The following is a 12,596-nucleotide window of genomic DNA, read 5'->3' as shown; positions in this document are numbered from 1 at the left end:
TAGGTTGGCATTATCTAAAAAATTATTGAATCTTTTTTTTTTTTGAAAAAAAAAATAATATCCGCCAATTTATGGGAGTTATTTAACAGGATTCATGATGATTCTTTTTTGAAATATACTATATTCGTATTTTTAATTTCAAATGTTCTATTTTGAGTTTTTCAAAGGGAGGTGAAGGTCAAATGTTTGTTTCGGGTGGTAAAGTTCCACCTGTTCACACACAATGCGTAGACTTGTGAAGAAGTTAGTAAAAATATTGTCGTTATTTTCACGTTCATATTACATGATTCATCATTCATTCATGCAATGTGATATTGTTCTTTTTTTTTTCACATACAAAGTTGTTTTGTTCGTAACAAAAATGGTCAAAGAAATCCGCTTTGACAAATTCCAAAACACAAATGTTAACTTTCCTGTATCAATTTTAATTTTATGTTGCAAAACTACAAAAAGAAAAAAAAAAAATCCAAACAAAAGTTCCCACTTTCGTAGCATTTTGTTTAAGAACATAACAAGATCACTTTTAGAATTTTTGCAGCATGGGCAATGAAGAACACAAATATTAAAAGAAATAACAAACATAACTAGAATACTGAGTTGCAGATACCTGTGAAATTCTATGATTAAAATAGGATTTGAGTACATATGTTTTGACTGGTATGTTTAGTTAATCGTAAGTCATAATACTGATTACTAAACTTTAGAAATTATGGAGTGGAAGAAAATTGCAATGGCACAGGAAAAACTTCCTGTTTTGCTAGAATATTACCTGTCCCTTTCTTTATTAGAGAATATTTTCAGAAATTGTTTTAGAAAACTTTACTTCAAGATCCTTGTCTCTTAGTCGTTGTGTTGCTTTTATGAAACATTGTTACTATAAGAAACATGTCATCAGAAAAAATATGGAGAAGATACGAAGCATAAAGCTAGTTAAACAATCATAACCTAGATATAGGAAACGTTAAACATGAACTTTTTTTTTAATGAAATTAAGTTTATATATTTTTTTAAAACCTGTAGCCTGATATTGTTGGTTGTGCACATTTTCATTATGGCAAAGGTGGCTCAGTTTGAACATGTCTTCATTCGTGGCAGCAAAGTCAGGTTTGAAATTATTCTTTATTTTTAATTTTAATTTCATTTTTCTCTATTTACACCATTCATTGGAAATGTTAAATTTGTTTTTAATAAATCGTGTTCAAGCGTTTAGAAGCTAGAATTAAGGTACATGTCACAATTAAGAGCTAACAAACACAAGAATCATTTTCAAAAAACAGAATACACTGATTACATCATAATAATACCATAACAACTTTTGGTTCCAAAAATCTTCAAAATCTTATTCATTTCACCTTGTAAAAAAACAAAGCAATACCTTCAAGCAATATGTTGTGCAAGACTCAATATCTTAACATGCTTTTTCTTCCTCAACTCATGTGGGACAGGTCCAAAGACACGTGTCCCAATAGGCTCACCTTGTTTATTCACAAGCACAACAGCATTATCATCAAACTTCACTTCACTTCCATCACACCTTCCCTTTTGCATAGCTGCCCTAACAACCACACCATAAACAACCTGCCCTTTCTTCACTTTCCCCCCTGGTTGTGCTTCCTTCACTGATGCAACTATCGTGTCCCCTAATCTTGCCCCTTTCTTCCCCTTTAAAGCCTGTATGCACATTACCCGTTTTGCCCCTGAGTTGTCTACAACTTTCAGATTCGTCCTCATCTGTATGAATGTCCTTATTTGCTGTTGAAAAGTACAAAAAGATTCAAGATTTTGTAAAATGGTTTAAAAAGAATCAAACTTTATACATTAAAGAACAGACCTGAGTTAAGAGATTGTTGCAGGTGGCTTCTTGTGATAATGATGATCTTTGGATACTGGAAGACAACAAAGAATGACCCACTATACAAAATAGATCAGAAAGAATCATGAAATGGAAAAATTTGTTAAGAGAAAGGATTCAAAACTTACCACGAAAACATTTGGAAACAGAACTTGCTGCCATTTTTGAGCTACCTGTTAATGTGAGATGAAACTTTGGGTGTTAGTTTCATGTTTTTTTTTTGTTGAGACATTTCATCAAACACCTCATGGGCATAACTTTGTTAGCTAATGTTGATCCTTCCTAGGGATTTTCGCAAGACAAATATACTAATATATTAACGTGTTCAAACAAATTCACAATGTAGAAATCCAAAAACTCCAAATCGATTGAAGTTGAGTTTTTGGATTTCTACATTGTGAATTTGTTTGAACACGTTAATATATTAGTATATTTGTCTGACGGCCACTAAGAGAAACAAGAAAATCGACAGCTCCAATTCAAATCAAAAAATCGACACAGCACATGGATTTGATGCTAGGGAAATCGACAGCAGCACAAACACGAAGGAAAGCAGAAAGAGAGGAACAGATGGCGATTCACGGTAGCTTACCTGTGGCTGCGACGATATCCGTCCGGTGGGGAGAGAAGGCTAACGGCTGCGAGCAGGGGAGGGGTGGCGATTCACGGTAGACAAACAGCAGCAGCGATGAACAGATGCGATGGAGAACAGACGAGCGTTCTTGTGTCGATGTTTAACGTTAGGTTAAAGGGGTATATTAGTCAATCTGTTAAAGGGTGAAATAAGGAGTTTTCGGGCAAAGTAACTTAAAAATGATTAACGTTAGGTTAAAGGGATATATTAGTCGATCTATTAGATATGTGTTTTTAAAAAAAAAAAAAAGTACTTTCAAACTTTTTTTTTTATTTAGATCCATTTAATAGTTTATGTCTGGAAAAGTTTACTGATCGGGAAAGAAATTATTTTGTTTGATTATACATTTAATTGACTGTTTTGAAGGATAAAAAATAATTCGGTTTATTTCCAATAGTGGCGGGATGAATGAGATTTTTTTAAATAAATTAGGATGATGGTGGTATTGTCCAAAAAAAATTAATCTAATAAAAATAAATTAAAAAATTAACTAAAAAAATTAATAATCCAATAAATTAATATTTATTAGTATATAAATATTATATATTATATATTATAATATTTATGAATATATAATAATCCAATAAAAAGAATTAATCCTTAAAAAGAAAATTTTAAAAAAATATATATATTTAAAAGAAATTAATAATCCAATAAAATAATTTTTATTCATACATAAATATTATATATTAAAACAAGATTTCTTAATATAAAACAATACATTAAAAAAGTATTAATTCAATAAATAATAAATTTAAAAAAATGTTACTTAAAAAAATTAATAATCCAAGAAAGAAATAAAGAGGCGGGGTTTACTGCATAATTGTCTTTCCAGCTCATTCAGCCAGAAAAATATGATTTAAGGGGCTTTCTGGGAAAGACATATCTTACTGAAAAAAAACCATTTTTTGTGCAAATCAAACAGTCTTTCCGGTCCATTCGACCAGAAAAATTTGGTTGGACCTAAAAATATGCGTATTAAACGGGGCCTTATACTTATTAGCAACCGATAATAAGCCAAAAAAATCATTTTTTAAGCTTTCACCACACACCCTCTTAATAAAGTAATGATTATACAATGGTATCACTTGTAGAACTACTAGAGTATGGTGTTCTTATGACTAAACTCATGTTTAGGAGTGCTTTTTGATCTTACTTATTAATTTTTTGGAAAAACCAAAATTTTATGATTTTTTTTAAAAGGTCATTTTTTCACTAAAAAGTTAGTGTTTACCAAATATTTTTTTAGCTTATTAACTTTTTAGAAAAAAACAATAAATTAATAAATCATTTTGAAAAACACTTTCAAACACTATCTAATTATATTAAAAAAAAATAAAGAATCATGAATAAAAGATAAGACCTAAAAAAAGAAAGCATTGAGTACAAATAAAAAGGAGCATCGTACAACACCAACTTTTGGTGGCGTTTGTTTTGCGGTCATAGTTTTCAAGTATATAAGAGTAGTGTATCTGTCAGGAAGAATAGTTTCTGTTTGAAAACATGATTAAAAGAATACAATATTATATATTTATTAACGGAGAGCGGTTAAAAACCATCTCTCCATTCACAACCATTAGATTAACAGCTATTTTACATAGACATTTAAAGTCACTATTTACCGTTATCTTCTTCAGTTTCCCTGCACACTTCCGTCTTCAGCTCTTCCACGACGCTATCTTCCCATTCCTCTTCTCCGCTTCCATGATGTTTCTTCTGCCCCACAAATCCTATCTCTGTCTTTAATTTCCTATTGTTGTCTATCATGTTCCCCTAACTACATGTTCCTTCAAATGATCTTCATCACCAGTTTTATACCAACAAGTTACAGAGTGAGAGCGAGATAGAATTAACATTACACTATCGTTGTATTAATTTAGGAACCAAGAAGCAGTAAAATCTGATTATCAAACCAATGGAGGAAAAATACGAGACAACGACTCTAAATATTGGATAAGACGATGAGATATTAAAGATTGTGGATTCAGTTTTTCACATAGTCCCTCTCTCCAAATTTCTGTCACATTATCTATGAATATTGGAGAAGACGATGAATATAGATATTGAAGAAGATGATGACTCATGTTTTTTTGATTTGGAAAAATCCTACGCTCTTATATGATCGATAATAGCTAGGTACAGGGTCATTCTTGATTCTTTTTCCTTGGTCCAGACATCATTATGTATGACTTACGAGATAGATTTTTTATTACTCTACTTTCTTCAAAGCTTTGAATTATCATGTGAAGCTTGAGCATAAGATGACTTAAAAGTTTACATACATTGTTTTAATTCAAATCTATGCACATCAAAAACAACATAAGGAGGAAGAGGCAACTAACACCGATCTTTTGTTGTAGAGGCATTTCCAACCATTCCCTTATTTTTCTTATTACTTTTATTGATAAGTTGGTCCATGACAATTTACCTTCAATTTGCTAAACATATGACAACCCTTGAAATATAGCTTCAATATTATGCTAGTAACGTCCCAAAACTCAGAACCAAAATTTTTCATTTTTATATTAATTAAACCATCAACCAAACATATTTGTCGAAAATTATAAAGTGATCATAGTGTATTAAAAAACACCCCAAAGTACATCAGAGTCAAATAAGCGGAAAATCATGGTGTGTGCAATGCGATCATCATGAACTCTTCCCCTCCGAACCGGAAGTACCTGAGCATTAAACTGAAAACTGTAAGAACAAAGCTTAGTGATTTCCCCAAAATACCACATACCATACATAGACGTCAGCTCAAGTCTATACCGGGTCTATTTCACCCCTAGGTCAATTTCACCCCCGAGTCTTTTTCAACTCATATGTGTAAGGTCCTAAAACGGATCTTTATCAATGATCAAGCAATCGAGCAATCAAATAGAATAAGAATCGGAGTAGAAACAGAACTGAAACAAGCTTCCACACGATTTTATTGCTGAAAAACGTATGGTACAACCTGTTTACAGTAGCCGTGAACTCTGTGGTATCAACAACCAATAATGACCTACACAACCTCTATTTATAGGGGACAATGACCACAAACAGGACATGGGCTGGAAATAGGGTTTATGGTCGTAAACTCACCACAAAACCGTGAACCCTAATTTGACCTACTATTACACCAAAAATACTCAAAAGAACTACTACAACTCAAAGCCTAGACCAAACCATTAATTGATCCCTTCAATCTCCCCCTTGGGTTGGGGCTAGCTTGGATTCAATATTTGTCGACCACCAACACGTCTGACTTCCCCATTGCTCTGTTCCGCATTTGTTTGTTGATAATATCAGCAACCATAGAGGTACACTCTTTGGCAGCTTGCTCAAAAATTTCCTCTGCAACTTTAATCTGATAAAGACTTAGTTGATGGATATCCCATTACCCAAACTGGAACAGATCTCTGCGGTCATATAGAAGAATGCATCCATCTTTAAGCTTGATGACACCGAAGGATGTTGTTTCGTCAAACACCTAGTAAAGCATGGAGCTTAAGGATCCATCTGGATAGTTTTGAAGCACCGAAATTTGCTTAACCTGACTGGCAGCATGCCACATCATAACTTGAAGTGGATAACCAGTCTTAGGATCAATCACATCAGGATATTGCTTGATAATAGACTCTACAGTCTTCATTACCGGAAAGCCTTTCTTCACTTGGTCTTCCAAAAAGAGCTTGAAGTGAGTTGCCTTTGGATCTTGTGAGGGATTTGCAAAAGGAGTTTGAGATAACTCTGAAAGATCAACCCTGGTCCAAGAATGGAAGTCATGACAATCTTCGTAAAGTTCTGCATTGCCACTCTTCCTTCTCACAATCCACATATTTAACGTGTCGTGAAATCCCCAAGAGACAATTCTGGACCTATCACTGTATGTATCTGGAAAACGTATTTCTTCGAGATTAGTAACAATTATTTTTTGTTGATTCCCAGGTGCATTTAGATTAGATCTCTTCTTAAACAAAAGTTATCCCTTCTCAGTAGATTCATTTAGTCTAGCACGTTTAAGAGCCACGGCATTAGGAGCTTGAACAAGATCTACCTCAAAATGATCTACAACGTGGGATGATTGAGCAGATGGTGGAACGACCGGAGGATCTTGAGATGGCAGAAACATACTCGATTCATCAACAGTAGACTTAAACTTGTCACCAAGTTCTTCTGCCAGTTTCTTTTTCAAGTTAAAATAACAAGCTGTGAGGAGACCAAAGTGAGTCTGAAGATTGGAGATCTGCTTAGTCTTTAAAGTCTTATCTTCTTCAAGATCAAAAACTTGAGTCTTGAGCATGATATTTTCACTCATAAGATAAGTCACCTTAATGTAAAGCTCAATGTTCTTTTAATTTAACACACTTATTTCCTTTTGAAGCTCAACAATAGAAGGATTGTCTTCTCCTGTGATACCTTCCCTAAAAAGAAATTCCCTTGGCTCTGGGGGAAGGCACTGAACCTTGTTCCTGAGCCAAATGCAGGGCCAGCCTCACGGAGGCAGCATCAAGATCTGGCCGGGAAGGAGAGAATCCTATAGGAATTGAAGATCCGCCAGCTTCATACGTGGTGCTAGGACCTTCACTTATAGGTTATGATGAGACAATAACATGAGTGGTGGTTGGAGGAATTTGGAGGTCTTGAAGTATATCAGAATCAAGAATTCCCTGTCTGGGATCACGTCTTCTTCCTTTTCAGAGGAGGTTGAGAGGTTTGGGTTGTTGTATGATCACTCTGAAGTGGTTCTGTAGTAGGAGAAACAATGTCAAGGGGAGTATTCCCTGACACCGTCACCATAGGAGTTGATGTTTTAACCACTTGTTTGGTAGTAGGAGGCGTTGGTTCAAGAATATCATCAGAGTTCCGTATCTCCGTTGCTGGATGAGCAACATCATCGATATTGTCAAGTAGCAAGTTGAGATTATCAGTTGACAAGAAATCTTCATTGCCTCCAAAATTCACCGGAATTTTATCCTTATCGAAGCCAGAGAGATCAAGATCTTCATAAAAGTCAGTTTCAGTCACACTCTTTAAAGACCCTTCATTGTAATCACTTTGTAGTGGAACTGAAGTCAGATCATGTTCCTCAACCACAACTGCAATGGGAACAGTTGTATCTTCTCTTTCTTCGTCATGTTCTGACATCGTGATAACTTTATCTTCTGAAATTACCCTTTCTGAAGAAGCAGACTCAAAGGATATTTTATCAGACGATCCATGAGACTCAAAACTTTCGTTTAATTCAGAAAATTTTCCAAACTTTACAAGCGGATACAATCCTTGGAAAATGACTTTACCCTTGCGATTTTGCTTGATAAGCCCAACAGTGTGAGGGCCTAGTGACTTCATATCTAGGGTTTCACCCTCTTTGACCATCTCATTGAATGTTAATAAACATTTGGATGAACCTTGGATATAGCAAGAAAGTATCCTGGGTTATTGCATTGATGTTCACCACGAACTCGTCCAGTATAAACCTCGAGAAGTTGAAGTCTATTCGTATAGCAAGAGATGTTATGGCTCCAGTGTTCCTTAGAGAGATCTCATCAGCGACAGACCTCCTGCCAAAAATGTGACATCCCCATTTTCACGGCCAGAAAAGACCGATTTGTTTATGCTTTGTTTTATAAAACCAGAGTAATCTTTTAAAGAAAACGGTTGCGGAATTTGTTCCCAAAACAAGATATGATAATAACTTATCAAAACATTTCTCAAAGAGAATGTATTTTCATTTAATAATAAAACCTCGGGATGTCATGTTCCGATACAGACATATAAGCATAAACAGAACTTACATTTAATTACACTAATCATTTACATCTCCTTTAATCTCTTAGTGCAAAGCAGCTTCGTATCGATACCTGTGATACAATTAAACTGAGTGGGTCAGGCTTGGGAGCTTGGTGAGCATATAGGGTTTTCAACCCACAATAATATAATTATTATATTCAATCATCAAACAATCAACCCAATTACCCATCCCCATTATCTTCTTTTAACTTCCCTAAAGATATTATCTTAAGGGTCATCTCCTATATCATATTTACCGCTCATCTCCTTACATCTTATATCCTTATATGCTTGTTCCTAAGAAGTTTTTCCTAAGGATCATCGCATGTATCATATAGACAATACTAATTCGGGGATCACTCCCTCAATATATGTCTAGTAAGGGTTAGGGTATCATCGCATGATTACACAGCCACAACATCGCCTGGACTCGTAAATCATAATAAGGGTTAGACTATCATCGCATGAATACGTAGCCACAACATCGCCTGGACTCATAATTCATAATAAGGGATAGACTATCATCGCATGAATACATAGCTACAACATCGCCTGGACTCGTAATTCATCACCTATCTATCATCACCTAATTATCATCACCATAATATCCTCACCTTTCTCTTATCACATTCTTTCAACACACACCAACTATTTTATCTACCCATGTTCTACCCAACATATTTGTAGATATAAATTACATATATAGTTTAAATCATTTAACACCCGTATAAAAACATCAATTCCAAGCCCATCTCATATAGACAATTAATATATAACGCATAGCACGGATTTCATACCTAATACTTTATATTTATGTGTTTAGAAGAGAGTAACCACACACTCATACATATAAACAACAATATACATACACATAACATGTATTTCGTATAAAATACTTCATAATTATGCGTTAGAATAAAGTAACTACACACTCACTTGATCAGAAGTTGATCGGACAACACTACGGCTTGTAGAAGTAATATTCTTCGGTAGATCTGGAAGATCTTCACAAAAACCGGACTCCTCGCGGGCAGAGCTTCGGCTCGGGAATTGCACTTCTCGGGATCTTCGGGGCCTCAGGACTTGCTTCGGGGCTCGGGAATGATACCGGGGCTTCGGGATGATTCTTGCACGAAAAAGATGCAAAAACGCGAGAAAACGGGAAGAAATGAGCAAACTACTCGGCTGCCCTCGACACCCTTTTATAGGGGTTGGAAGTCCGATTTACGCGGGGCGTAACCTGGATAAGCCTGGTGACTCCCCCCTTGGATAATATCGAAAATTTATATTTAAATAAAATATCGAAAATATTTAATAAACTTCAAAAATTCATATCTTCCTCATACGAACTCCGTTTTCGACGTTCTTTGTATCCACGCGTAGGTGAGACTACAATCTACAACTTTCTTTTAGACTCCATTGGCTAATTTTGAATTTATTTTTATTATTTATTTTTAGTAGGCCGGGACAGGAAAACTCCGTTATAAAATCATAACTTCTTCACCCGACGTCCGTTTTCGCCTATCTTTTTATCGTTTTACTACAATTAATGAGATCTTCAATTCTCATTTAGATTGTTTCGGCTAAAAACCGATCGGTCTCAAATCGAGCATTCGGGTTGTGTACTGCTAAGTCGAAACTTCGAAAAATCATAACTTCCTCATACGAAGTCAGATTTGGACGTTCTTTTTATGCACGCTCATGGTTTAACGTATTCTACGACTTTCATTTAGATTTCTAAGGCTAAATATCGCTCTAACGTAAATTCACTTTTTACGTCGCGCCGTGTCGTGCCGGTTCTGTCGCGAAACTTCGACAGGTCATAACTTCTTCGTTATAACTCGGATTTCGACGTTCTTTATATGTACGGAATCCTTGTAACATATACTACAACTTAGTTAAGATTATTCATTATAAATAATCTTTCATCAAAAATTCATTTTTGACGCCTATCGTCTCTAAATTGACTAGCCCTGATCTACGGGCGTTACAAGAAATGCAGCTTACAAAGACATGAGCTAGAAATCTCCAATACAGTGGCAAAAGCTTCTTCACTGTAGGAGGAAAAGTGCCTTTGTAACCCATCTTCTTAAGTACCTTCTGAGCATCCTCAATCCCAATTTCAGTAGGAAAATTAGGTTGGTCATCAATCAGCAACGCTTGTCTGATAAATTGTTCAGTAATTACAATCTTGCATCCTTTCACAACTGCATCAACGGTAATTGCTCTGTCATTATCTCATTTCATTTTTCCAGTCTACCAGAATTCCCTTATGATATTCTGATAAACCACGGGATTCACAGTGATACCAAAAGCCAAGCGACAGTCTCTCAGCCTGTGGATCATTGACCGGAATTCTCCATGTGCTGCAGGAGGATCATCTAGCACGATAGCCAAGTTGTGCATATCCGCAAATTTCAAGTTAGCCATTTGATATGCACTAAAACGAGCTAAGTAAGAAAATAAAAATATTTGAGCAATTAATGTTTTAAGTTTTCTTAATTGATCGGTTTAATTTTGGCCCTAAATATCATTTTGACCAAACTGGAGTTTACGGTCAACCTAGGGTATACGGCCGTAAATCCGTGGCCGTAAGCTCAGGGCCACAAACGGAGTTTACGGCCGTAAGCTCCCTAGCCTTAAGCTCCAACAAACGTTTTTCCTTCGATTAAAGCCCCAAAACCCGTCGATTTCATGAAGTAAACACATATTCATGGTCGTTTTTGACATACCTTCAAGATTAACCGAACAATTTCACAAACACAAGAAAAATTTTTCGAAGATGAGAGAGAGTGGGAGAGAGTTTGCGGCCGGAAAGATAAAAGTGAAGAGTGGAAGGGTTTCCGGCTATAAACCCACCTTTTATACCCTGTTCGATTTTACTTGTTGTCCACACAATGTAAGGCATAGCCCAAAACCCAAATATTTCAAAAAATAAACTTTTTGAGGATTTAAAAAATAAAATTAAGATTAAAAATAACATAAACTAAAAATAAAAATAAAAAAATAAAATAAAATAATTTCTAAAAATTTAAAATTTAAAATTTTGACAATTATAAAAGTAAAATAAATAAAAAAAAATAAAAAAAAAATTCAATAAGACTAAACTTAAAACACTGAATATAATTTTGTGATACAGGGATCAAAGTTGTTAGACAACCTTAATACACTTGTCGGTACCTTCACCTTCATGTTTATGTCTGGTCGATCGCCGATATTGTGATCCACTTAAACACGAAAATTCGCAATAAATTTGGACAAGCTAATAAAGACAAGGAATTTTTGATCCTGTGTTCTTGGATAAATTTCCTAGAGACCATTTAGCTGACGACGACTAGGGATATTGTTATCCACCTAAATTGAGCAGTGATATCTACAGACAATCTGCAATTGTTCAATTTTAATTGTACTAGAATATGTTTCCCGCTTTCTGATATGCTCCAGTAATCAAGGACTTCCAGAATACCCCTTACATCGGGTAAGCAAACAATTTATTAAAAGAGAACATAGATTTAGAATGCATATGCTATGCACCTAGGTCGGATCTCTTCCAATCACGCAGAGGGTGAAACATATGACTAACTGAAGTTTTAGAGGGATTGAGAAAAAGAATAATGCATATATTCTGTACCAGGTCGGATTGTAAGTCACGCAAAGGAGACAATATATGGCTAACAGATAGAAAGAATTGCATAGATAGAAGATGCAGAGAGATAGATTTGCATATGTTACAATCCAGGTCGGATCTATCGATCACGCAGAGGAGGCAACATATGAATAACAGAAAGAAAGAAAGAAAATAACCTTCTACAGACCTAATTTATCGGAATTCCCCAGTCACCCCATCAATACCGGAATTAAGGACAGAATCCTCACATCGAGGAAAAGTTAATCCACAATTCTAGATACGGATTCTTTTAATGTGACCAGTAGATTCTCATGTATATTTCCCTGCTCAACCTATCCAAGCGTCGTATTGTCAGGCTAAACAGATCTAACTAGTTCAAGATTTATCAAGTCCTTGAATTTCTTAAGTTCAACTCTTCCTAGTCAAGTCAATTTAGAATCTTTCATGCCTACCAGCGTATCGAACACAGAGCGTAGACAATTTAAATTTGGTACGTTAAGCGGATTCAGATTGTCTGTTATCACTTGATAATATCACTTCCCATCACATCACCTACAAGCAAAACAATTAACAACGTATTTTTGATTTTCTGATTTTTTTTAATTTTTTTGGATTTTTGAAAATTTCATTTTTTTGTTTATTTCTCCCCCTAAATTTATGCATAGGAGAGAATGAAAATACGAAAATGCGCAAATTTAAACTAT

At 35.0% G+C, this 12,596-nt stretch overlaps 1 protein-coding gene across 1 annotated transcript; it reads right to left on the bottom strand.

Annotated features, from left to right (window-relative positions):
* Positions 1-1,245: 1,245 nt before the first annotated feature.
* Positions 1,246-2,578, bottom strand: LOC145013381 (Ribosomal protein L14p/L23e family protein). The gene is made up of 4 exons (XM_078972171.1): positions 2,445-2,578; positions 1,981-2,025; positions 1,832-1,911; positions 1,246-1,752 (listed from the first exon to the last, which is right to left on the bottom strand). The coding sequence occupies exons 2-4, from the start codon at positions 2,012-2,014 to the stop codon at positions 1,378-1,380; spliced, it is 489 nt and encodes a 162-aa protein (XP_078828297.1). The 5' UTR covers positions 2,015-2,025; positions 2,445-2,578; the 3' UTR covers positions 1,246-1,377.
* Between the last annotated feature and the right edge of the window lie 10,018 nt (positions 2,579-12,596).

The sequence above is a fragment of the Lactuca saligna genome, chromosome 8 (genome assembly GCF_052625555.1).
Source record: "Lactuca saligna cultivar CGN05327 chromosome 8, ASM5262555v1, whole genome shotgun sequence".
Taxonomy (NCBI): Eukaryota; Viridiplantae; Streptophyta; class Magnoliopsida; order Asterales; family Asteraceae; genus Lactuca; species Lactuca saligna.
The sequence above is the reverse complement of the archived record's forward strand: the minus strand, read 5'-3'. Positions and strand labels throughout refer to the sequence as shown.